This window comes from Lycorma delicatula, chromosome 12, assembly GCF_047948215.1.
Source record: "Lycorma delicatula isolate Av1 chromosome 12, ASM4794821v1, whole genome shotgun sequence".
Classification (NCBI taxonomy): domain Eukaryota; kingdom Metazoa; phylum Arthropoda; class Insecta; order Hemiptera; family Fulgoridae; genus Lycorma; species Lycorma delicatula.
In genome coordinates this window covers 63,099,607-63,125,552 of record NC_134466.1, presented here as the reverse complement: position 1 = coordinate 63,125,552, position 25,946 = coordinate 63,099,607, and the positions used below count along the sequence as shown (strand labels likewise).

The 25,946-nt window shown below is 29.2% G+C and overlaps 1 protein-coding gene across 1 annotated transcript in view; it reads right to left on the bottom strand.

Moving 5' to 3' along the window:
* Positions 1-23,195, bottom strand: part of LOC142332781 (uncharacterized) — a 34,183-nt gene extending 10,988 nt beyond the window's left edge. The window contains exons 1-8 of the mRNA XM_075379397.1: positions 23,104-23,195; positions 21,383-21,532; positions 15,843-15,992; positions 14,920-15,069; positions 8,814-8,963; positions 7,891-8,040; positions 1,791-1,940; positions 868-1,017 (exon numbers count right to left, since the gene is read on the bottom strand). Coding sequence (XP_075235512.1) covers positions 868-1,017; positions 1,791-1,940; positions 7,891-8,040; positions 8,814-8,963; positions 14,920-15,069; positions 15,843-15,992; positions 21,383-21,529 — 1,047 coding nt within the window. The 5' untranslated portion in view covers positions 21,530-21,532; positions 23,104-23,195. The remainder of the gene's footprint in view (positions 1-867; positions 1,018-1,790; positions 1,941-7,890; positions 8,041-8,813; positions 8,964-14,919; positions 15,070-15,842; positions 15,993-21,382; positions 21,533-23,103) is intronic.
* Between the last annotated feature and the right edge of the window lie 2,751 nt (positions 23,196-25,946).

The following is a 25,946-nucleotide window of genomic DNA, read 5'->3' as shown; positions in this document are numbered from 1 at the left end:
TTGAGTAAGCTGATGCACACCATGGCTTCAAAAAAGCAATTTTTTTGCTAAAAAATAGTGGCATATCAATACATTCTACTAATTTTCAGATTTATATCATGCAGTACTATTATTACTATTGTATAATCATTTTATTATAATTACCGATTATAATTTAAAACACATGAAAAAAAGATTCTAATCAAGGAATACTGAAAAATCCTAGAGAAATGGCATAAAACCACATTAAAAATCACAAGGAACCCTCATAAATACCATACTAAAAACTATGCATGAATTATAGATCCTGGAAGAGTAGCCTCATGGCTGTTATCAAAGATCAATAAGAATGGTATTAAGAAGTACAATATTTCTTATGTTTATTCATTTCTATGTTTTATGGATGTTTTAACAGCAATAATATAACATGCTGTCTGTTGGGAGGTAGTAAACAGTTTGATATGTTACAGAATTTGTTATGGCTGTGCCACATTTACAGTACCATAAGAGACACAATGAAGTAGTTTCTCTGAGGACAACAATGTTCTTCATAAAACTGGTTTCTGTGAATAGATTATAAATTTACTTGCAAGAATATATCAGCTGCATTTCAGTAGGTTTTTTGTGTGATGAGGAACAGTATATTTTGGCACTACGAAGAAAGAAACAAGAGACCTTATATAAAACCTCGCTCGGAATGTTTATTCTTTATCAAAAGCCACGAGTTTTCAGGAGTGACTTGTCAATCGTACAATCCTATACATACTGTTTTATCATTTCACATACAGTTTGGTATCACTTTTTTAAGCTTTTAATCAAAATATCTAGTGTTAAACTAGAATGCTAAATATTAGGTAAACCATCAAAAAGTAAATGAAAATATCTTACTTGTCTAGATGTTGTCGGTTTATCATCTGTCATAGCAACAGGAGCAATCAAATGTTCTGTTCGCTCTGTTTCATGCTTTATTTCTTTTTTAATACTCAAAGATAATGGATCTTCATCAAAAAATGAACTATCAGTTTGTGCATCCATACTCTGCAGCAAAACATAAAATAATAATAATAATTTATTATCTTTATATAATTAACAAATATTAAAAATATATCTACTTTTCTTACAATGATAAAACAAATTGGTTTTCATAGAAATAACTCATTCATGTGAGTACTTCTATAATAATATTCAACTGGAACCTTTCAATATATAATCACACATGATAGTTCCAGAAGAGTGAAATATTGTAGGCATTTGCAGTAAATTAATAGATCAATACAAAAATGATCTTAACCACAATCTAAATGGTTTGGTAAAAGAAACAGGTTGTTGGTGTAAATATAAAAAAACACATCAACCTTGTTTGGAAACAAAATGTCATAGAATAAGGATTATCAAAACCTATAACAAAGTTTCTGTAACAAACTAAACAAGGTTCATAAAGGCAAGGATGGCTTTGTACTGTTATAGAACATTTTTATAAACAATGTTAAATGTGGGTATAAAATGACTATGTTAGTCACCTTCATTTAAGGCGTGAGGCACCTGCTTACTGTATTTTATTTGTTACGTATTGTTGTACAAAATGTTAGATGCAATCGGTTAAACAAAGCTATTTACCGTCCTATACTCTACTAAAATGTTTTTTACACCATAAATCAAAATATCTCAAGCTAGACATAAATGCAAAATGATTATATGTGAGCAACAAACAGCAAATAAAAATATCATAATGAATAGAATAATTAAGAATTCTTACAATAACTAGGTTTTATGTTTTTAACTTAAAACAAGATAAGAAGAAAATAGCTTACTTGTTTAAATATTGTCAGACCATCATCTGTCTTAGAAAGATGTACAAAAGAATCTTCTTCTTCCACAGATTCATGCATTTTTTCTTTTTTAATGGGCAAAGATAATGGATTTTCTTCCAAAACTGAATCACTAGTTTGTGGATCCAAACTCTGCAAAAAAAAAGTAATATTAATAGTGTGACTATCAAAGCGTGTTTTAAAGCACTAATATGTGTCGGTTATGTCTGGAAATGACTTTTTATACAAATAATCTATATTTATAACTAATACCACATGAAAACCAAAGTTTATGATACAAATGAATTTCTTAATCTCCAAAAAATATACATGAGTAGACAATAACAGTAGAGGTCATCATTTTTTATTACTAAAAATGATACAATATTTTTCATAAGAAAAGTATTCACTGGGTATATAGACTAAATTATAATGGTATAATTATAATTACGTGGTATGTAATGGGTATAGATGCTAAATTAAACAAAGATTATTGCAAGTTTTTTTAAGTATTAACTTGTATAAAAGAAGAGAATTTAATTTTTACAGAATCAAAAAATTTTCAGATGTAAAAAGATAATTCAAAAGTTAAGATGCCAGTAAAATATTGACAAGCTTCTTCTCCTTTTAATTAATCTGACATAGTAACATTTGACATGAAAAGCTTATAAAACTACAGCCTCACATATGCCATTATCAACCAACCATTAATAAACACATCACAGATTTTTTGCATGAAAATTTCATGAGAAGCATACGATTAACTAAACATCTAAATTTATTACACTGTTTCTGGTAAAGCCAAACTGCATTAATTATCTGTGTCACAAAGAAGCCGTTGTGGAAAAGTGAAAAATTTAACAAAAAAATATGAGAGTATCTCTTCTTATAGAAAGTTTACGAGAACCTTCTACAATTGAACAATCAAGACCAGTACATCAAATTTAATCAAAAATATCATTTATATGTAGGATATGATTTCAATTGAAAAAACACAAGCACATTGAAATCTGCCTATTTCCAAGAATATGTTAAATGTTTTTATTAAACTTGTTTCAGAATACTTCCAAGTATTTCGCCTCCAGAATAATACTGAATATCTGTCTCTTGTTGTTCACAACTAATTTCCCGTTTTGCTAATTAGAAAGTCTGACTCCATCACCGGTGAGCTTATATAATTTCACAAAAAAATACGTAAGTATTTCTTACCTTCTGGCTATGCAAATATGATGAATTATTAAATCGTTTTTTACTCTATATGTTTTTAAAGATCTAACGTTGTTGCTCATAGAGTTCTCTTAAAATCAAAACACATTTAAAAATATTTTAAGAAATTTCTCAGCAGGTTATAAATTGCATTAAAAACTTATGATATGTATCTGAATATATGTGATTTAGAAACACGATGATAACATTTCTCTAGAAATGTGTAGCTCAATCTTGTAGATAAATAACATACAATTATTACACTGCTTTTCTCATGGCACTCTCATTTTTGTGCATCAGAATGTATTAAAGAGAAATTAAAATAATTTGTTTGACATTTTCATGGTCAATTAATATAATTTTTGGATCTTCAGTATATAATTCTTTCATTATTTACTTGACTCACCCATCCAGTACTAAGCCTGTTTTCTCTTATTTTTCATTTCATTCAATTCTTCCAGTAGATGAATATCTAATAAAAATGATAAAACCAATTTTATTACTCTTCGCTGTCTTTGATGTTTTAAGAACAAATGTAATGACCAATCACTTAATCTGGGGATGAGTTTGGAAAATATCTACACTTATTTACAGGGTTCTATTTTCAGTTAATATTAACAGAATTAAACTACAGTAAATTAAAAAAAAATTTTTTTTTATTTGGTATTATGAAATTGCCTGTTGACTGACCAGTTTTAATTTCTGCGCTATGTAGCATATAGTTTGATTGTGTTACATTTTGTCCTCTGTATTTTAACTGCTAATATAAATGATGCTACTTTGAAACAAATATAAAGTGCTTGCTTAAATATGAACATAAGATATTTAATATTAAAGTATAAAGTGTTCAATTTGTAGTTGGCATTATTTAAAATAACAAATTTTTACGATAGATTTTTAACTCGACAGCTACATTTTTGTTTTAGGATCTTATTGAAGAAGTTATCGATGATGTGGAAGAAAGAATTACCGGAAGTATTTTACAGACATCAAAATGTGTGATTTGCAATAAATTAAAATATAAGTGCATTTGTGATTGTCTTCAATGAAGAATATGATGATTTCAACACTTTTACTTTTAAAGAAACATGCTTGCAAATTACAGAAAAACCTGTTACAGAAAGGAATGTCATATCTTCTCATCTTCTTATTCACTCATGTGTTTTTTGTCAGGAGTCTTTCACCATTTAAATATTCATGTTGTCAAAAAAAAAAAAACAACATTTATTCGTCACAGTAATTTAAAAACGCATATCTCTACTAATACAGATGAAAAAAATTTCACTTTTAATTTTTGCAAAAAAACTTTTAATGAAAGCTGTAGTTTAAAAACACATTTCTCTATTCCTACTGTTGAAGAAATTCACATGTAATTTTTGTAAGAAATCATTTAGTCAAAAGAGTAATTTTAGTAAATTTAGCAATGGCATATGGCGTGTGGCATTTCTCCACAAAGTGAGAAGGAAGTGGGGAGCCTAGATCATGATAAACAACAGATATATGGGACCCAGGCCCTTGTTTGGTCTTGACTTTACACCCAAAATAAAGTTCGCCTTTGGGACTAGAGCACTACTTCACCACATACATAAAAAAAGAAGTTAAAAGATTTAAAAAAACTCTAGGCATTTTGTAACTAACGACTAATTAAAAGAAATAAAATTGTAAATATGTAACACACAAAGCACTTACAATGACATGTTTCCTGGTTCACTATCTCACAACTGGCATTGTTCTGATGAATGCATGCTGCACTAGGTAACATTTGTACATATTTATACACGTCTAAATCTACACAACAATAACAACACTACTCTTTGAGTTAGCTCATTTGGTTCAATCATATTTATAATTCTCTAGGATCTTTTAGTTGACAATGAAAAAAAAATTTTTAAATATTTATACAAATTAAAATAACAAAGAAGCTGTAGGTAATGGAGAAATTATGAATACATATTTGAAAACAGGATAAAGAATTGCATTAAATACACCTATTGGTACTCATGAGACAAAAATCATGTTGACCATCGTTATTGGCAACATTACATGAGATATTTGGCACTTGAATTTGCAAAATCAATCTCATGATAAAAGAATCCCATGATGAGCCTCCTTAAGAAATTTAAAAGTGAAGTTGTATTCCGTTACTTTCTTCTGTGAGCTAATCATACTTCTTTGTAAATTTATATGTCAAACCTACTAAAATGTAAATCCACCCTACTAGTGACACCTTGAAAGGAACTAATTGTATAGTGAGTATTATTAATTTGAATAAAGTAATTATTGTGGCTGATGCCACTTACATGTTGCTTTCATTCAATGGAGTCTTATAGCTACTTTTATTTCAGATCTGCAAGGGCAGGGAATTTAGAAATACAAATTTAAAGAAAACCTGATTTTTTAAGGAATTGTATAGTACAACATATCATTGTACCACGGGTTAGTTTATTGTTTACAAAACTCAGTTGAATAAAAGGGAAGGAAAAATCTGCAATCACCTCACTGGATGAGGTGAGGCACATGTTCAGCATTGTTAGTATAAGCTGTTTTACAATTCTGTAAAACCCTTGGTTCTAACAAAACTAAGTAAGAAAAAATAGTTATTTTAAAACTAGATTTAAAATACTACCACTCATTAAAATTCAGTTATCTCGTGATGTGTTTATATGATTATCTGTTAAGCTTCAACTTAAATTGAGAAATCATTAAAAAATAAATTATATTTATAATTTTGAGTTTTACTCGAGTACTTTTAGATCTCTATCTCGTTATCATTCTTTGAGGGGTTTTGTGCAAAATGTAACTTCTACTTTTTTGCAAATTTATGGATTAAAAAATTATTAATGCAATGTTCACTGGCAGCAGTTTTCCAAATTATTGAATAGGGTTTTCAAAAATATTTTCATGAAAAAAAATTGATGTTAAGATACTGGAGAGCAATCTGTATTATGTTAGTTAAATCACTTTACTTTCTTGAACTTGAAAACAAGGGCCTGGGTCCCATATATCTGTTGTTTATCATGTTCTAGGTTTCTCACTGTGTGGAAAAATGTCAAACGCCACATGCCATTGCTATCCCTATGATTTGGAGGAACCCAAAAATCACTCTTCTGACTGTTATTTCTGCTTAGCAAACATTAAAGGGATTACATCAAAATCAAAACATAGAGTGTTATAATCAAACTTACAATCCGCAATGAGAACAGATCCATACTGCAAAGAATTGACAACACCAAAGTCTCCAGAACATGTGACATTAGATGAAGGGAGCTCAGAGTCTGGTGGAAGTAAGAAAGAAATAAACAGATTCTGGTGATACAACTTATGAAAAAAGCATTTCATCTGAGCCTCATTTACTGATTAAAGTAAATCTTAACGAACTCATAAAAGATTTAAAGTATCAAAAAAACAGTCTGGAATGCTTGCTTCCCGGCAAAAAAGATGGAATCTTCTTCAAAGGAATACAAAGAAATGTAGCACTTATCGTAATCATCATTCTGAATTTAAAGTTTTTTTTCTGAAGAAAATGCCTTAGCGTTTTGTAATGACATTTCTTCTCTTATGCAGCCACTTTGTAATGAACATAACCCAACAGAATGGCACTTGTTCATAGATTCCTCTGAAGTTAGTTTAAAAGCCGGCTTCTGCATAATGGCAATAAATTCCCGTCAGTACCTGTGGCCCACTCTGCCACTATGAAAGAAACTTATAAAAATATTAAATCTATATTGGAAAAGCTTCAATAAGCAGTATATAAATGTAGTATTTGTGGTGATTTGAAAGTGATTGCATTTATTCTTGGTTTGCGGCTTGGTTACATAAACTACTGTTGTTTATTGTGTGAATGGGATAGTAGGGACAGAAAACCATTTATTAGAAAAGAAAAGCCTAAAAATGTGAATCTACCTCTGTTACATATCAAACTAGGATTAATGAACAATTTCGTCAAGGACATTGAAAATACTCCTGGTTCATGTACTTAAAACAGAAGTTTTCTAAAATTATCTGTGCAAAGAAACTCTAAGAAATTGTTTTGAGTAAGCTGATGCACACCATGGCTTCAAAAAAGCAATTTTTTTGCTAAAAAATAGTGGCATATCAATACATTCTACTAATTTTCAGATTTATATCATGCAGTACTATTATTACTATTGTATAATCATTTTATTATAATTACCGATTATAATTTAAAACACATGAAAAAAAGATTCTAATCAAGGAATACTGAAAAATCCTAGAGAAATGGCATAAAACCACATTAAAAATCACAAGGAACCCTCATAAATACCATACTAAAAACTATGCATGAATTATAGATCCTGGAAGAGTAGCCTCATGGCTGTTATCAAAGATCAATAAGAATGGTATTAAGAAGTACAATATTTCTTATGTTTATTCATTTCTATGTTTTATGGATGTTTTAACAGCAATAATATAACATGCTGTCTGTTGGGAGGTAGTAAACAGTTTGATATGTTACAGAATTTGTTATGGCTGTGCCACATTTACAGTACCATAAGAGACACAATGAAGTAGTTTCTCTGAGGACAACAATGTTCTTCATAAAACTGGTTTCTGTGAATAGATTATAAATTTACTTGCAAGAATATATCAGCTGCATTTCAGTAGGTTTTTTGTGTGATGAGGAACAGTATATTTTGGCACTACGAAGAAAGAAACAAGAGACCTTATATAAAACCTCGCTCGGAATGTTTATTCTTTATCAAAAGCCACGAGTTTTCAGGAGTGACTTGTCAATCGTACAATCCTATACATACTGTTTTATCATTTCACATACAGTTTGGTATCACTTTTTTAAGCTTTTAATCAAAATATCTAGTGTTAAACTAGAATGCTAAATATTAGGTAAACCATCAAAAAGTAAATGAAAATATCTTACTTGTCTAGATGTTGTCGGTTTATCATCTGTCATAGCAACAGGAGCAATCAAATGTTCTGTTCGCTCTGTTTCATGCTTTATTTCTTTTTTAATACTCAAAGATAATGGATCTTCATCAAAAAATGAACTATCAGTTTGTGCATCCATACTCTGCAGCAAAACATAAAATAATAATAATAATTTATTATCTTTATATAATTAACAAATATTAAAAATATATCTACTTTTCTTACAATGATAAAACAAATTGGTTTTCATAGAAATAACTCATTCATGTGAGTACTTCTATAATAATATTCAACTGGAACCTTTCAATATATAATCACACATGATAGTTCCAGAAGAGTGAAATATTGTAGGCATTTGCAGTAAATTAATAGATCAATACAAAAATGATCTTAACCACAATCTAAATGGTTTGGTAAAAGAAACAGGTTGTTGGTGTAAATATAAAAAAACACATCAACCTTGTTTGGAAACAAAATGTCATAGAATAAGGATTATCAAAACCTATAACAAAGTTTCTGTAACAAACTAAACAAGGTTCATAAAGGCAAGGATGGCTTTGTACTGTTATAGAACATTTTTATAAACAATGTTAAATGTGGGTATAAAATGACTATGTTAGTCACCTTCATTTAAGGCGTGAGGCACCTGCTTACTGTATTTTATTTGTTACGTATTGTTGTACAAAATGTTAGATGCAATCGGTTAAACAAAGCTATTTACCGTCCTATACTCTACTAAAATGTTTTTTACACCATAAATCAAAATATCTCAAGCTAGACATAAATGCAAAATGATTATATGTGAGCAACAAACAGCAAATAAAAATATCATAATGAATAGAATAATTAAGAATTCTTACAATAACTAGGTTTTATGTTTTTAACTTAAAACAAGATAAGAAGAAAATAGCTTACTTGTTTAAATATTGTCAGACCATCATCTGTCTTAGAAAGATGTACAAAAGAATCTTCTTCTTCCACAGATTCATGCATTTTTTCTTTTTTAATGGGCAAAGATAATGGATTTTCTTCCAAAACTGAATCACTAGTTTGTGGATCCAAACTCTGCAAAAAAAAAGTAATATTAATAGTGTGACTATCAAAGCGTGTTTTAAAGCACTAATATGTGTCGGTTATGTCTGGAAATGACTTTTTATACAAATAATCTATATTTATAACTAATACCACATGAAAACCAAAGTTTATGATACAAATGAATTTCTTAATCTCCAAAAAATATACATGAGTAGACAATAACAGTAGAGGTCATCATTTTTTATTACTAAAAATGATACAATATTTTTCATAAGAAAAGTATTCACTGGGTATATAGACTAAATTATAATGGTATAATTATAATTACGTGGTATGTAATGGGTATAGATGCTAAATTAAACAAAGATTATTGCAAGTTTTTTTAAGTATTAACTTGTATAAAAGAAGAGAATTTAATTTTTACAGAATCAAAAAATTTTCAGATGTAAAAAGATAATTCAAAAGTTAAGATGCCAGTAAAATATTGACAAGCTTCTTCTCCTTTTAATTAATCTGACATAGTAACATTTGACATGAAAAGCTTATAAAACTACAGCCTCACATATGCCATTATCAACCAACCATTAATAAACACATCACAGATTTTTTGCATGAAAATTTCATGAGAAGCATACGATTAACTAAACATCTAAATTTATTACACTGTTTCTGGTAAAGCCAAACTGCATTAATTATCTGTGTCACAAAGAAGCCGTTGTGGAAAAGTGAAAAATTTAACAAAAAAATATGAGAGTATCTCTTCTTATAGAAAGTTTACGAGAACCTTCTACAATTGAACAATCAAGACCAGTACATCAAATTTAATCAAAAATATCATTTATATGTAGGATATGATTTCAATTGAAAAAACACAAGCACATTGAAATCTGCCTATTTCCAAGAATATGTTAAATGTTTTTATTAAACTTGTTTCAGAATACTTCCAAGTATTTCGCCTCCAGAATAATACTGAATATCTGTCTCTTGTTGTTCACAACTAATTTCCCGTTTTGCTAATTAGAAAGTCTGACTCCATCACCGGTGAGCTTATATAATTTCACAAAAAAATACGTAAGTATTTCTTACCTTCTGGCTATGCAAATATGATGAATTATTAAATCGTTTTTTACTCTATATGTTTTTAAAGATCTAACGTTGTTGCTCATAGAGTTCTCTTAAAATCAAAACACATTTAAAAATATTTTAAGAAATTTCTCAGCAGGTTATAAATTGCATTAAAAACTTATGATATGTATCTGAATATATGTGATTTAGAAACACGATGATAACATTTCTCTAGAAATGTGTAGCTCAATCTTGTAGATAAATAACATACAATTATTACACTGCTTTTCTCATGGCACTCTCATTTTTGTGCATCAGAATGTATTAAAGAGAAATTAAAATAATTTGTTTGACATTTTCATGGTCAATTAATATAATTTTTGGATCTTCAGTATATAATTCTTTCATTATTTACTTGACTCACCCATCCAGTACTAAGCCTGTTTTCTCTTATTTTTCATTTCATTCAATTCTTCCAGTAGATGAATATCTAATAAAAATGATAAAACCAATTTTATTACTCTTCGCTGTCTTTGATGTTTTAAGAACAAATGTAATGACCAATCACTTAATCTGGGGATGAGTTTGGAAAATATCTACACTTATTTACAGGGTTCTATTTTCAGTTAATATTAACAGAATTAAACTACAGTAAATTAAAAAAAAATTTTTTTTTATTTGGTATTATGAAATTGCCTGTTGACTGACCAGTTTTAATTTCTGCGCTATGTAGCATATAGTTTGATTGTGTTACATTTTGTCCTCTGTATTTTAACTGCTAATATAAATGATGCTACTTTGAAACAAATATAAAGTGCTTGCTTAAATATGAACATAAGATATTTAATATTAAAGTATAAAGTGTTCAATTTGTAGTTGGCATTATTTAAAATAACAAATTTTTACGATAGATTTTTAACTCGACAGCTACATTTTTGTTTTAGGATCTTATTGAAGAAGTTATCGATGATGTGGAAGAAAGAATTACCGGAAGTATTTTACAGACATCAAAATGTGTGATTTGCAATAAATTAAAATATAAGTGCATTTGTGATTGTCTTCAATGAAGAATATGATGATTTCAACACTTTTACTTTTAAAGAAACATGCTTGCAAATTACAGAAAAACCTGTTACAGAAAGGAATGTCATATCTTCTCATCTTCTTATTCACTCATGTGTTTTTTGTCAGGAGTCTTTCACCATTTAAATATTCATGTTGTCAAAAAAAAAAAAACAACATTTATTCGTCACAGTAATTTAAAAACGCATATCTCTACTAATACAGATGAAAAAAATTTCACTTTTAATTTTTGCAAAAAAACTTTTAATGAAAGCTGTAGTTTAAAAACACATTTCTCTATTCCTACTGTTGAAGAAATTCACATGTAATTTTTGTAAGAAATCATTTAGTCAAAAGAGTAATTTTAGTAAATTTAGCAATGGCATATGGCGTGTGGCATTTCTCCACAAAGTGAGAAGGAAGTGGGGAGCCTAGATCATGATAAACAACAGATATATGGGACCCAGGCCCTTGTTTGGTCTTGACTTTACACCCAAAATAAAGTTCGCCTTTGGGACTAGAGCACTACTTCACCACATACATAAAAAAAGAAGTTAAAAGATTTAAAAAAACTCTAGGCATTTTGTAACTAACGACTAATTAAAAGAAATAAAATTGTAAATATGTAACACATAAAGCACTTACAATGACATGTTTCCTGGTTCACTATCTCACAACTGGCATTGTTCTGATGAATGTATGCTGCACTAGGTAACATTTGTACATATTTATACACGTCTAAATCTACACAACAATAACAACACTACTCTTTGAGTTAGCTCATTTGGTTCAATCATATTTATAATTCTCTAGGATCTTTTAGTTGACAATGAAAAAAAAATTTTTAAATATTTATACAAATTAAAATAACAAAGAAGCTGTAGGTAATGGAGAAATTATGAATACATATTTGAAAACAGGATAAAGAATTGCATTAAATACACCTATTGGTACTCATGAGACAAAAATCATGTTGACCATCGTTATTGGCAACATTACATGAGATATTTGGCACTTGAATTTGCAAAATCAATCTCATGATAAAAGAATCCCATGATGAGCCTCCTTAAGAAATTTAAAAGTGAAGTTGTATTCCGTTACTTTCTTCTGTGAGCTAATCATACTTCTTTGTAAATTTATATGTCAAACCTACTAAAATGTAAATCCACCCTACTAGTGACACCTTGAAAGGAACTAATTGTATAGTGAGTATTATTAATTTGAATAAAGTAATTATTGTGGCTGATGCCACTTACATGTTGCTTTCATTCAATGGAGTCTTATAGCTACTTTTATGGCGATTTCAGATCTGCAAGGGCAGGGAATTTAGAAATACAAATTTAAAGAAAACCTGATTTTTTAAGGAATTGTATAGTACAACATATCATTGTACCACGGGTTAGTTTATTGTTTACAAAACTCAGTTGAATAAAAGGGAAGGAAAAATCTGCAATCACCTCACTGGATGAGGTGAGGCACATGTTCAGCATTGTTAGTATAAGCTGTTTTACAATTCTGTAAAACCCTTGGTTCTAACAAAACTAAGTAAGAAAAAATAGTTATTTTAAAACTAGATTTAAAATACTACCACTCATTAAAATTCAGTTATCTCGTGATGTGTTTATATGATTATCTGTTAAGCTTCAACTTAAATTGAGAAATCATTAAAAAATAAATTATATTTATAATTTTGAGTTTTACTCGAGTACTTTTAGATCTCTATCTCGTTATCATTCTTTGAGGGGTTTTGTGCAAAATGTAACTTCTACTTTTTTGCAAATTTATGGATTAAAAAATTATTAATGCAATGTTCACTGGCAGCAGTTTTCCAAATTATTGAATAGGGTTTTCAAAAATATTTTCATGAAAAAAAATTGATGTTAAGATACTGGAGAGCAATCTGTATTATGTTAGTTAAATCACTTTACTTTCTTGAACTTGAAAACAAGGGCCTGGGTCCCATATATCTGTTGTTTATCATGTTCTAGGTTTCTCACTGTGTGGAAAAATGTCAAACGCCACATGCCATTGCTATCCCTATGATTTGGAGGAACCCAAAAATCACTCTTCTGACTGTTATTTCTGCTTAGCAAACATTAAAGGGATTACATCAAAATCAAAACATAGAGTGTTATAATCAAACTTACAATCCGCAATGAGAACAGATCCATACTGCAAAGAATTGACAACACCAAAGTCTCCAGAACATGTGACATTAGATGAAGGGAGCTCAGAGTCTGGTGGAAGTAAGAAAGAAATAAACAGATTCTGGTGATACAACTTATGAAAAAAGCATTTCATCTGAGCCTCATTTACTGATTAAAGTAAATCTTAACGAACTCATAAAAGATTTAAAGTATCAAAAAAACAGTCTGGAATGCTTGCTTCCCGGCAAAAAAGATGGAATCTTCTTCAAAGGAATACAAAGAAATGTAGCACTTATCGTAATCATCATTCTGAATTTAAAGTTTTTTTTCTGAAGAAAATGCCTTAGCGTTTTGTAATGACATTTCTTCTCTTATGCAGCCACTTTGTAATGAACATAACCCAACAGAATGGCACTTGTTCATAGATTCCTCTGAAGTTAGTTTAAAAGCCGGCTTCTGCATAATGGCAATAAATTCCCGTCAGTACCTGTGGCCCACTCTGCCACTATGAAAGAAACTTATAAAAATATTAAATCTATATTGGAAAAGCTTCAATAAGCAGTATATAAATGTAGTATTTGTGGTGATTTGAAAGTGATTGCATTTATTCTTGGTTTGCGGCTTGGTTACATAAACTACTGTTGTTTATTGTGTGAATGGGATAGTAGGGACAGAAAACCATTTATTAGAAAAGAAAAGCCTAAAAATGTGAATCTACCTCTGTTACATATCAAACTAGGATTAATGAACAATTTCGTCAAGGACATTGAAAATACTCCTGGTTCATGTACTTAAAACAGAAGTTTTCTAAAATTATCTGTGCAAAGAAACTCTAAGAAATTGTTTTGAGTAAGCTGATGCACACCATGGCTTCAAAAAAGCAATTTTTTTGCTAAAAAATAGTGGCATATCAATACATTCTACTAATTTTCAGATTTATATCATGCAGTACTATTATTACTATTGTATAATCATTTTATTATAATTACCGATTATAATTTAAAACACATGAAAAAAAGATTCTAATCAAGGAATACTGAAAAATCCTAGAGAAATGGCATAAAACCACATTAAAAATCACAAGGAACCCTCATAAATACCATACTAAAAACTATGCATGAATTATAGATCCTGGAAGAGTAGCCTCATGGCTGTTATCAAAGATCAATAAGAATGGTATTAAGAAGTACAATATTTCTTATGTTTATTCATTTCTATGTTTTATGGATGTTTTAACAGCAATAATATAACATGCTGTCTGTTGGGAGGTAGTAAACAGTTTGATATGTTACAGAATTTGTTATGGCTGTGCCACATTTACAGTACCATAAGAGACACAATGAAGTAGTTTCTCTGAGGACAACAATGTTCTTCATAAAACTGGTTTCTGTGAATAGATTATAAATTTACTTGCAAGAATATATCAGCTGCATTTCAGTAGGTTTTTTGTGTGATGAGGAACAGTATATTTTGGCACTACGAAGAAAGAAACAAGAGACCTTATATAAAACCTCGCTCGGAATGTTTATTCTTTATCAAAAGCCACGAGTTTTCAGGAGTGACTTGTCAATCGTACAATCCTATACATACTGTTTTATCATTTCACATACAGTTTGGTATCACTTTTTTAAGCTTTTAATCAAAATATCTAGTGTTAAACTAGAATGCTAAATATTAGGTAAACCATCAAAAAGTAAATGAAAATATCTTACTTGTCTAGATGTTGTCGGTTTATCATCTGTCATAGCAACAGGAGCAATCAAATGTTCTGTTCGCTCTGTTTCATGCTTTATTTCTTTTTTAATACTCAAAGATAATGGATCTTCATCAAAAAATGAACTATCAGTTTGTGCATCCATACTCTGCAGCAAAACATAAAATAATAATAATAATTTATTATCTTTATATAATTAACAAATATTAAAAATATATCTACTTTTCTTACAATGATAAAACAAATTGGTTTTCATAGAAATAACTCATTCATGTGAGTACTTCTATAATAATATTCAACTGGAACCTTTCAATATATAATCACACATGATAGTTCCAGAAGAGTGAAATATTGTAGGCATTTGCAGTAAATTAATAGATCAATACAAAAATGATCTTAACCACAATCTAAATGGTTTGGTAAAAGAAACAGGTTGTTGGTGTAAATATAAAAAAACACATCAACCTTGTTTGGAAACAAAATGTCATAGAATAAGGATTATCAAAACCTATAACAAAGTTTCTGTAACAAACTAAACAAGGTTCATAAAGGCAAGGATGGCTTTGTACTGTTATAGAACATTTTTATAAACAATGTTAAATGTGGGTATAAAATGACTATGTTAGTCACCTTCATTTAAGGCGTGAGGCACCTGCTTACTGTATTTTATTTGTTACGTATTGTTGTACAAAATGTTAGATGCAATCGGTTAAACAAAGCTATTTACCGTCCTATACTCTACTAAAATGTTTTTTACACCATAAATCAAAATATCTCAAGCTAGACATAAATGCAAAATGATTATATGTGAGCAACAAACAGCAAATAAAAATATCATAATGAATAGAATAATTAAGAATTCTTACAATAACTAGGTTTTATGTTTTTAACTTAAAACAAGATAAGAAGAAAATAGCTTACTTGTTTAAATATTGTCAGACCATCATCTGTCTTAGAAAGATGTACAAAAGAATCTTCTTCTTCCACAGATTCATGCATTTTTTCTTTTTTAATGGGCAAAGATAATGGATTTTCTTCCAAAACTGAATCACTAGTTTGTGGATCCAAACTCTGCAAAAAAAAAGTAATATTAATAGTGTGACTATCAAAGCGTGTTTTAAAGCACTAATATGTGTCGGTTATGTCTGGAAATGACTTTTTATACAAATAATCTATATTTATAACTAATACCACATGAAAACCAAAGTTTATGATACAAATGAATTTCTTAATCTCCAAAAAATATACATGAGTAGACAATAACAGTAGAGGTCATCATTTTTTATTACTAAAAATGATACAATATTTTTCATAAGAAAAGTATTCACTGGGTATATAGACTAAATTATAATGGTATAATTATAATTACGTGGTATGTAATGGGTATAGATGCTAAATTAAACAAAGATTATTGCAAGTTTTTTTAAGTATTAACTTGTATAAAAGAAGAGAATTTAATTTTTACAGAATCAAAAAATTTTCAGATGTAAAAAGATAATTCAAAAGTTAAGATGCCAGTAAAATATTGACAAGCTTCTTCTCCTTTTAATTAATCTGACATAGTAACATTTGACATGAAAAGCTTATAAAACTACAGCCTCACATATGCCATTATCAACCAACCATTAATAAACACATCACAGATTTTTTGCATGAAAATTTCATGAGAAGCATACGATTAACTAAACATCTAAATTTATTACACTGTTTCTGGTAAAGCCAAACTGCATTAATTATCTGTGTCACAAAGAAGCCGTTGTGGAAAAGTGAAAAATTTAACAAAAAAATATGAGAGTATCTCTTCTTATAGAAAGTTTACGAGAACCTTCTACAATTGAACAATCAAGACCAGTACATCAAATTTAATCAAAAATATCATTTATATGTAGGATATGATTTCAATTGAAAAAACACAAGCACATTGAAATCTGCCTATTTCCAAGAATATGTTAAATGTTTTTATTAAACTTGTTTCAGAATACTTCCAAGTATTTCGCCTCCAGAATAATACTGAATATCTGTCTCTTGTTGTTCACAACTAATTTCCCGTTTTGCTAATTAGAAAGTCTGACTCCATCACCGGTGAGCTTATATAATTTCACAAAAAAATACGTAAGTATTTCTTACCTTCTGGCTATGCAAATATGATGAATTATTAAATCGTTTTTTACTCTATATGTTTTTAAAGATCTAACGTTGTTGCTCATAGAGTTCTCTTAAAATCAAAACACATTTAAAAATATTTTAAGAAATTTCTCAGCAGGTTATAAATTGCATTAAAAACTTATGATATGTATCTGAATATATGTGATTTAGAAACACGATGATAACATTTCTCTAGAAATGTGTAGCTCAATCTTGTAGATAAATAACATACAATTATTACACTGCTTTTCTCATGGCACTCTCATTTTTGTGCATCAGAATGTATTAAAGAGAAATTAAAATAATTTGTTTGACATTTTCATGGTCAATTAATATAATTTTTGGATCTTCAGTATATAATTCTTTCATTATTTACTTGACTCACCCATCCAGTACTAAGCCTGTTTTCTCTTATTTTTCATTTCATTCAATTCTTCCAGTAGATGAATATCTAATAAAAATGATAAAACCAATTTTATTACTCTTCGCTGTCTTTGATGTTTTAAGAACAAATGTAATGACCAATCACTTAATCTGGGGATGAGTTTGGAAAATATCTACACTTATTTACAGGGTTCTATTTTCAGTTAATATTAACAGAATTAAACTACAGTAAATTAAAAAAAAATTTTTTTTTATTTGGTATTATGAAATTGCCTGTTGACTGACCAGTTTTAATTTCTGCGCTATGTAGCATATAGTTTGATTGTGTTACATTTTGTCCTCTGTATTTTAACTGCTAATATAAATGATGCTACTTTGAAACAAATATAAAGTGCTTGCTTAAATATGAACATAAGATATTTAATATTAAAGTATAAAGTGTTCAATTTGTAGTTGGCATTATTTAAAATAACAAATTTTTACGATAGATTTTTAACTCGACAGCTACATTTTTGTTTTAGGATCTTATTGAAGAAGTTATCGATGATGTGGAAGAAAGAATTACCGGAAGTATTTTACAGACATCAAAATGTGTGATTTGCAATAAATTAAAATATAAGTGCATTTGTGATTGTCTTCAATGAAGAATATGATGATTTCAACACTTTTACTTTTAAAGAAACATGCTTGCAAATTACAGAAAAACCTGTTACAGAAAGGAATGTCATATCTTCTCATCTTCTTATTCACTCATGTGTTTTTTGTCAGGAGTCTTTCACCATTTAAATATTCATGTTGTCAAAAAAAAAAAAACAACATTTATTCGTCACAGTAATTTAAAAACGCATATCTCTACTAATACAGATGAAAAAAATTTCACTTTTAATTTTTGCAAAAAAACTTTTAATGAAAGCTGTAGTTTAAAAACACATTTCTCTATTCCTACTGTTGAAGAAATTCACATGTAATTTTTGTAAGAAATCATTTAGTCAAAAGAGTAATTTTAGTAAATTTAGCAATGGCATATGGCGTGTGGCATTTCTCCACAAAGTGAGAAGGAAGTGGGGAGCCTAGATCATGATAAACAACAGATATATGGGACCCAGGCCCTTGTTTGGTCTTGACTTTACACCCAAAATAAAGTTCGCCTTTGGGACTAGAGCACTACTTCACCACATACATAAAAAAAGAAGTTAAAAGATTTAAAAAAACTCTAGGCATTTTGTAACTAACGACTAATTAAAAGAAATAAAATTGTAAATATGTAACACATAAAGCACTTACAATGACATGTTTCCTGGTTCACTATCTCACAACTGGCATTGTTCTGATGAATGTATGCTGCACTAGGTAACATTTGTACATATTTATACACGTCTAAATCTACACAACAATAACAACACTACTCTTTGAGTTAGCTCATTTGGTTCAATCATATTTATAATTCTCTAGGATCTTTTAGTTGACAATGAAAAAAAAATTTTTAAATATTTATACAAATTAAAATAACAAAGAAGCTGTAGGTAATGGAGAAATTATGAATACATATTTGAAAACAGGATAAAGAATTGCATTAAATACACCTATTGGTACTCATGAGACAAAAATCATGTTGACCATCGTTATTGGCAACATTACATGAGATATTTGGCACTTGAATTTGCAAAATCAATCTCATGATAAAAGAATCCCATGATGAGCCTCCTTAAGAAATTTAAAAGTGAAGTTGTATTCCGTTACTTTCTTCTGTGAGCTAATCATACTTCTTTGTAAATTTATATGTCAAACCTACTAAAATGTAAATCCACCCTACTAGTGACACCTTGAAAGGAACTAATTGTATAGTGAGTATTATTAATTTGAATAAAGTAATTATTGTGGCTGATGCCACTTACATGTTGCTTTCATTCAATGGAGTCTTATAGCTACTTTTATGGCGATTTCAGATCTGCAAGGGCAGGGAATTTAGAAATACAAATTTAAAGAAAACCTGATTTTTTAAGGAATTGTATAGTACAACATATCATTGTACCACGGGTTAGTTTATTGTTTACAAAACTCAGTTGAATAAAAGGGAAGGAAAAATCTGCAATCACCTCACTGGATGAGGTGAGGCACATGTTCAGCATTGTTAGTATAAGCTGTTTTACAATTCTGTAAAACCCTTGGTTCTAACAAAACTAAGTAAGAAAAAATAGTTATTTTAAAACTAGATTTAAAATACTACCACTCATTAAAATTCAGTTATCTCGTGATGTGTTTATATGATTATCTGTTAAGCTTCAACTTAAATTGAGAAATCATTAAAAAATAAATTATATTTATAATTTTGAGTTTTACTCGAGTACTTTTAGATCTCTATCTCGTTATCATTCTTTGAGGGGTTTTGTGCAAAATGTAACTTCTACTTTTTTGCAAATTTATGGATTAAAAAATTATTAATGCAATGTTCACTGGCAGCAGTTTTCCAAATTATTGAATAGGGTTTTCAAAAATATTTTCATGAAAAAAAATTGATGTTAAGATACTGGAGAGCAATCTGTATTATGTTAGTTAAATCACTTTACTTTCTTGAACTTGAAAACAAGGGCCTGGGTCCCATATATCTGTTGTTTATCATGTTCTAGGTTTCTCACTGTGTGGAAAAATGTCAAACGCCACATGCCATTGCTATCCCTATGATTTGGAGGAACCCAAAAATCACTCTTCTGACTGTTATTTCTGCTTAGCAAACATTAAAGGGATTACATCAAAATCAAAACATAGAGTGTTGTAATCAAACTTACAATCCGCAATGAGAACAGATCCATACTGCAAAGAATTGACAACACCAAAGTCTCCAGAACATGTGACATTAGATGAAGGGAGCTCAGAGTCTGGTGGAAGTAAGAAAGAAATAAACAGATTCTGGTGATACAACTTATGAAAAAAGCATTTCATCTGAGCCTCATTTACTGATTAAAGTAAATCTTAACGAACTCATAAAAGATTTAAAGTATCAAAAAAACAGTCTGGAATGCTTGCTTCCCGGCAAAAAAGATGGAATCTTCTTCAAAGGAATACAAAGAAATGTAGCACTTATCGTAATCATCATTCTGAATTTAAAGTTTTTTTTCTGAAGAAAATGCCTTAGCGTTTTGTAATGACATTTCTTCTCTTATGCAGCCACTTTGTAATGAACATAACCCAACAGAATGGCACTTGTTCATAGATTCCTCTGAAGTTAGTTTAAAAGCCGGCTTCTGCATAATGGCAATAAATTCCCGTCAGTACCTGTGGCCCACTCTGCCACTATGAAAGAAACTTATAAAAATATTAAATCTATATTGGAAAAGCTTCAATAAGCAGTATATAAATGTAGTATTTGTGGTGATTTGAAAGTGATTGCATTTATTCTTGGTTTGCGGCTTGGTTACATAAACTACTGTTGTTTATTGTGTGAATGGGATAGTAGGGACAGAAAACCATTTATTAGAAAAGAAAAGCCTAAAAATGTGAATCTACCTCTGTTACATAATTTGTTATGGCTGTGCCACATTTACAGTACCATAAGAGACACAATGAAGTAGTTTGTCTGAGGACAACAATGTTCTTCATAAAACTGGTTTCTGTGAATAGATTATAAATTTACTTGCAAGAATATATCAGCTGCATTTCAGTAGGTTTTTTGTGTGATGAGGAACAGTATATTTTGGCACTACGAAGAAAGAAACAAGAGACCTTATATAAAACCTCGCTCGGAATGTTTATTCTTTATCAAAAGCACGAGTTTTCAGGAGTGACTTGTCAATCGTACAATCCTACACATACTGTTTTATCATTTCACATACAGTTTGGTATCACTTTTTTAAGCTTTTAATCAAAATATCTAGTGTTAAACTAGAATGCTAAATATTAGGTAAACCATCAAAAAGTAAATGAAAATATCTTACTTGTCTAGATGTTGTCGGTTTATCATCTGTCATAGCAACAGGAGCAATCAAATGTTCTGTTCGCTCTGTTTCATGCTTGATTTCTTTTTTAATACTCAAAGATAATGGATCTTCATCAAAAAATGAACTATCAGTTTGTGCATCCATACTCTGCAGCAAGACATAAAATAATAATAATAATTTATTATCTTTATATAATTAACAAATATTAAAAATATATCTACTTTTCTTACAATGATAAAACAAATTGGTTTTCATAGAAATAACTCATCCATGTGAGTACTTCTATAATAATATTCAACTGGAACCTTTCAATATATAATCACACATGATAGTTCCAGAAAAGTGAAATATTGTAGGCATTTGCAGTAAATTAATAGATCAATAGAAAAATGATCTTAACCAGAATCTAAATGGTTTGGTAAAAGAAACAGGTTGTTGGTGTAAATATAAAATAACACATCAACCTTGTTTGGAAACAAAAATGCAGTGACAAAGAATAAGGATTATCGAAACCTATAACAAATTTTCTCGTAACTGAACATGCTTGATAAAGGGAAGGATAGCTTTGAACTCTTTTAATAAAATATTTGCATAAACGATGTTAAATGTGGGTATAAAATGAATATGTTAGTCACCTTTATTTAAGGCAAGGTATATAGACTTCGATGCTAAATTAAACAAAGATTATTGCATGTTTTTTTAAGTATTAATGGAAGCAAATTCACTTCTATAAAAGATGAAAATTTAATTTTTACAGAATCAAAATATTTTTAGAGGTAAAAAGATCATTCAAGAGTTAAGATGCCAGTAACATAAAATAAGGCTGTCTTCCATGAACTATTAGAAGAACACGAGTCAAAAAGGAGTGTCCTAAGCTGACCCTAGTTATAACTCTGTCGCACAAGCATCCGACTGACAAACGCCAGAGTTGATACTTATCGATTAGCATAATATGACATATGACATTTCAATGTTATACTTTAACACAAACATACTATTTGGCTACTGTAATTGACAAGCGTCTTTCCCTTTTAATTAACTGACATAGTAACATTTGACATGAAAACTTGTAAAACTCCCTCTCATAAGCCCTTTGCACCAAGACATTACTGATTTTTTGCATGAAAATTTCAGGAGAAGCATTAACTAAAGCAAAATCCAAAATATAATTAACTAAACATCTAAATTTATTACACTGTTTCTGGTAAAGCCAAACTGCATTAATTTTCTGTGGTACAAAGAAGCCCTTTGTGGAAAAGTTAAAAATTTAACAGAAAAATATGAGATTATCTTTTTTATAGAAAGTTTACAAGAACCTTCCACAACTATCTTTCAGAGAATTGAACAATCATGACCCCACTACATCAAATTCAATAAAAAAAAGTTTTAAATGTAAGATATGATTTCAATTGAAAGTCACAAGCTCATCGAATTTGCCTATTTCTGTAAATATGTTTAATGTTTTTATTATAATTGTTTGAGAATAATTCAAATTATATAGCCTCCGAAATAATACTGAATATCTGTTTCTTGTTGTTCACGACTAATTTCCCGTTTGCTAATTAGGAAGTCTTACTCCATCACGGGTGAGCTTCTATAATTTACCAAAAAGTATGTAAGTATTTCTTACATTCTAACTATGCAAATGTGATTAATTATTAAATGTGTTATTATAGAGTTTTCTATATTATTATATTTAGTTATATTAATATACTTACGACACGTATATAAAACACACTTCTTTCACTAAATAAAAACCACCTTATATGTAAAAACAATGAAATAGGGTGGCAAGATAGCAACCAACACGGATTCTCAAGGCTTCTACTGAACAAACGTATGTGGAACCAATGAGTTTCCCATGCCTTCTGTATCATTCTGAATATCTGACTGTTGTTTATCATGACTTTTTCTTTTTCCTGTTTAGCCTCCGGTAACTACCGTTTAGATAATTCTTCAGAGGATGAATGAGGATGATATGTATGAGTGTAAATGAAGTGTTTAGTCGTGTACATTCTCAGTTCGACCATTCCTGAGAATGGTCGAATTAGTCATGTTTATCATGACTAATTTCCTGTATTCCAACGGGGCAGTTATTACTCGGTCCCATTATTTCACAAAAAATAAGTAAACTTTACTTACCTCCTGGCTTTTCTAATATGAATCAATATTCAATACAAAATAATAATTACATTGTTTTTTGGTTTTGTTGGGGAAACCATTCCCAATCAACAGTTTCTAGTGGATGTTTGTGAGCTGCCAACTATTTAAGCACAAATTTAATAATTTGTTATTTAGTATTTTATATATTTTACTATATTAATAATATTAATATAATGAAAATAATTATTTATTTAAATCTATGTATCCTATTAGTTGATATTGAACAAAGCGTATAATTAAAATTAATAAAATTACTCTCAAAAATCGGTTAGTCGCAATCTTCTTTGATGCATTAGCCGCTAAGAAATTTCATTACATTAATTTCTCTTTCTTTTTACTCTCTTTCTCAGTAAAAATCTAAAGGAAAACTAAAGAAAAACCTTTTTGCCTTTTTTATATAACTATACAACCACATGAAACAAAAAAAAAAGATTTAAAGCTATGGCCTGTTTTCAAACCAACAGATTTGGCAAAATATGAATAAAAACAAAACAATCGGATAATGAAATTTAGATAATCTAATAATTATATTATTGTTCTTTATTAATTTATTTATCTGATATTTTTATTCCATTCTACTTTAATAAATTAAAATCAAGAGTATGTCGGTAATAATGATTAATAATTGTCGCTAAAAAGTAAAAGATAATTTTATCCGTACAATGGATTTAAAAACGCATTAAAACTTAGCTAAAAAACTTACTTGTAATTTTTTAACTTTTCCTTTTAAAGAAGATTGTGTTCCAATATGTTGGAATAAAAAAGGTTTATAGTGAACCCAGAGTTCATCTTTTGCTCTCCGATATAATGCCTGTACAGAAAAATGAAATAAAAATTCTTCACTAATAAAAAAAACCCGGCGACAAAGTTTTATACTTTCCTGGCATCAGTTCTTATTACTACATAGTGGAGAAATAAATATACATGAAAAAAGTTTAAGAGTCGATATTTTAATTGAAAATTTAAAAAATCCAGTTAAAAAATACGCATTTTTTTGAAAGAGCGAGAATTTGGGGGCAAAATTCTTTTTAAATGGTTGAGACACATTCACACATTTGCTGAGCTTAATATGAAGCGGGATTATGTTGGCAAAATTTTGAGAAAATTGATCCCAAAGAAACTATCTTCCCCACCCCTGTGGAGATATTGATCCGATAGAAGATATCGTATGTATATCCACGTGTACATATGTACATAAAATGTTACCCCCCACTTTTTTTGGGGTCCCTGGGTCATGGAACATCAAGAAATGCAAAAAACCCATACCCCATTTTTGACTGATTACATACTTTCCTTCTTGCAGCATAGCTCTTAGCTATGATCCCAGGAAATTAAAAACAAAAGACTTGTGAAATCTGGTCACTGATACATTATACAATATTCAATATTATCTTCTTCTTTAAAAGTGTACATGTATCCCACTTTTTTATTATCAAATCCATTACTGATTCTAGAACTATTTTTGCTATTTATACAGCAATTATACAAGTTGAAGAATAGGGTGTCAATGATAAGATATGTCATCAAGGTTATGGCAACATCAATATTAATATAATTAAACTATTTAAAACTTTTACATTACATACAATAATTACCCAAAATTTTAACCGTCAAATCAAAATCTTATAATTATATAAAATTGTATCTTTTTAATCTTACAAAATGAACTACTATCAGCGAGGTTAAGTGCTAAAAAATTTGGATGTTCATTAGCCTTTGTTGATTGATTTGAGTGTTATTTTCTGCCCGTCCTAGCATTGTTACTCTAGCATTTGTAGTTTATGCATTTCAGAGTACCCCCATTCTCTTAACTACTTTTAGCACTGAGTCTTCCTGAGATGGGATCATTGAATAAATATCACTCCCACTACCCATCCGTACTGTCATGGTCTATTCTACTTTGTCCCTCCTGCTCTAATAGTTATATAATTTCTTGAAAATAATCCTGATTCTTCATTTTAACAATTTTAAATTTTTATAAAAAAATTACATCAAATCGAGTGTTTATTTGTACATTAATTATCAGCTGATCTTTAAATTTCAGCATGAATATTTCCATGTCTTCTAGAATATTTAAAAGTTTTCCTTTATCTGCGTGTAATTTTTTTAAGGATTTTTATCATTTCACTGGTAATATGTCCTTTTTGTACCAAATGCGTTGCATTATTTGAATCCTTTTTTCCATATTTATATGATTTAATACTTCATTAAATCCTGTTTTAAATTGTCATCTCATTTGTCCTATATGCATCATTGTTACACTCACATTTTATTTGATATACTCCATTTTTGTTATAATAGTTTCTTTCTTCTATATTATTTCTAAATTTACTCGTGACTGTATTATTTGTGGTAAATATTTTATTTATATTTATTAAAAAAAATACTTTGTATTTTT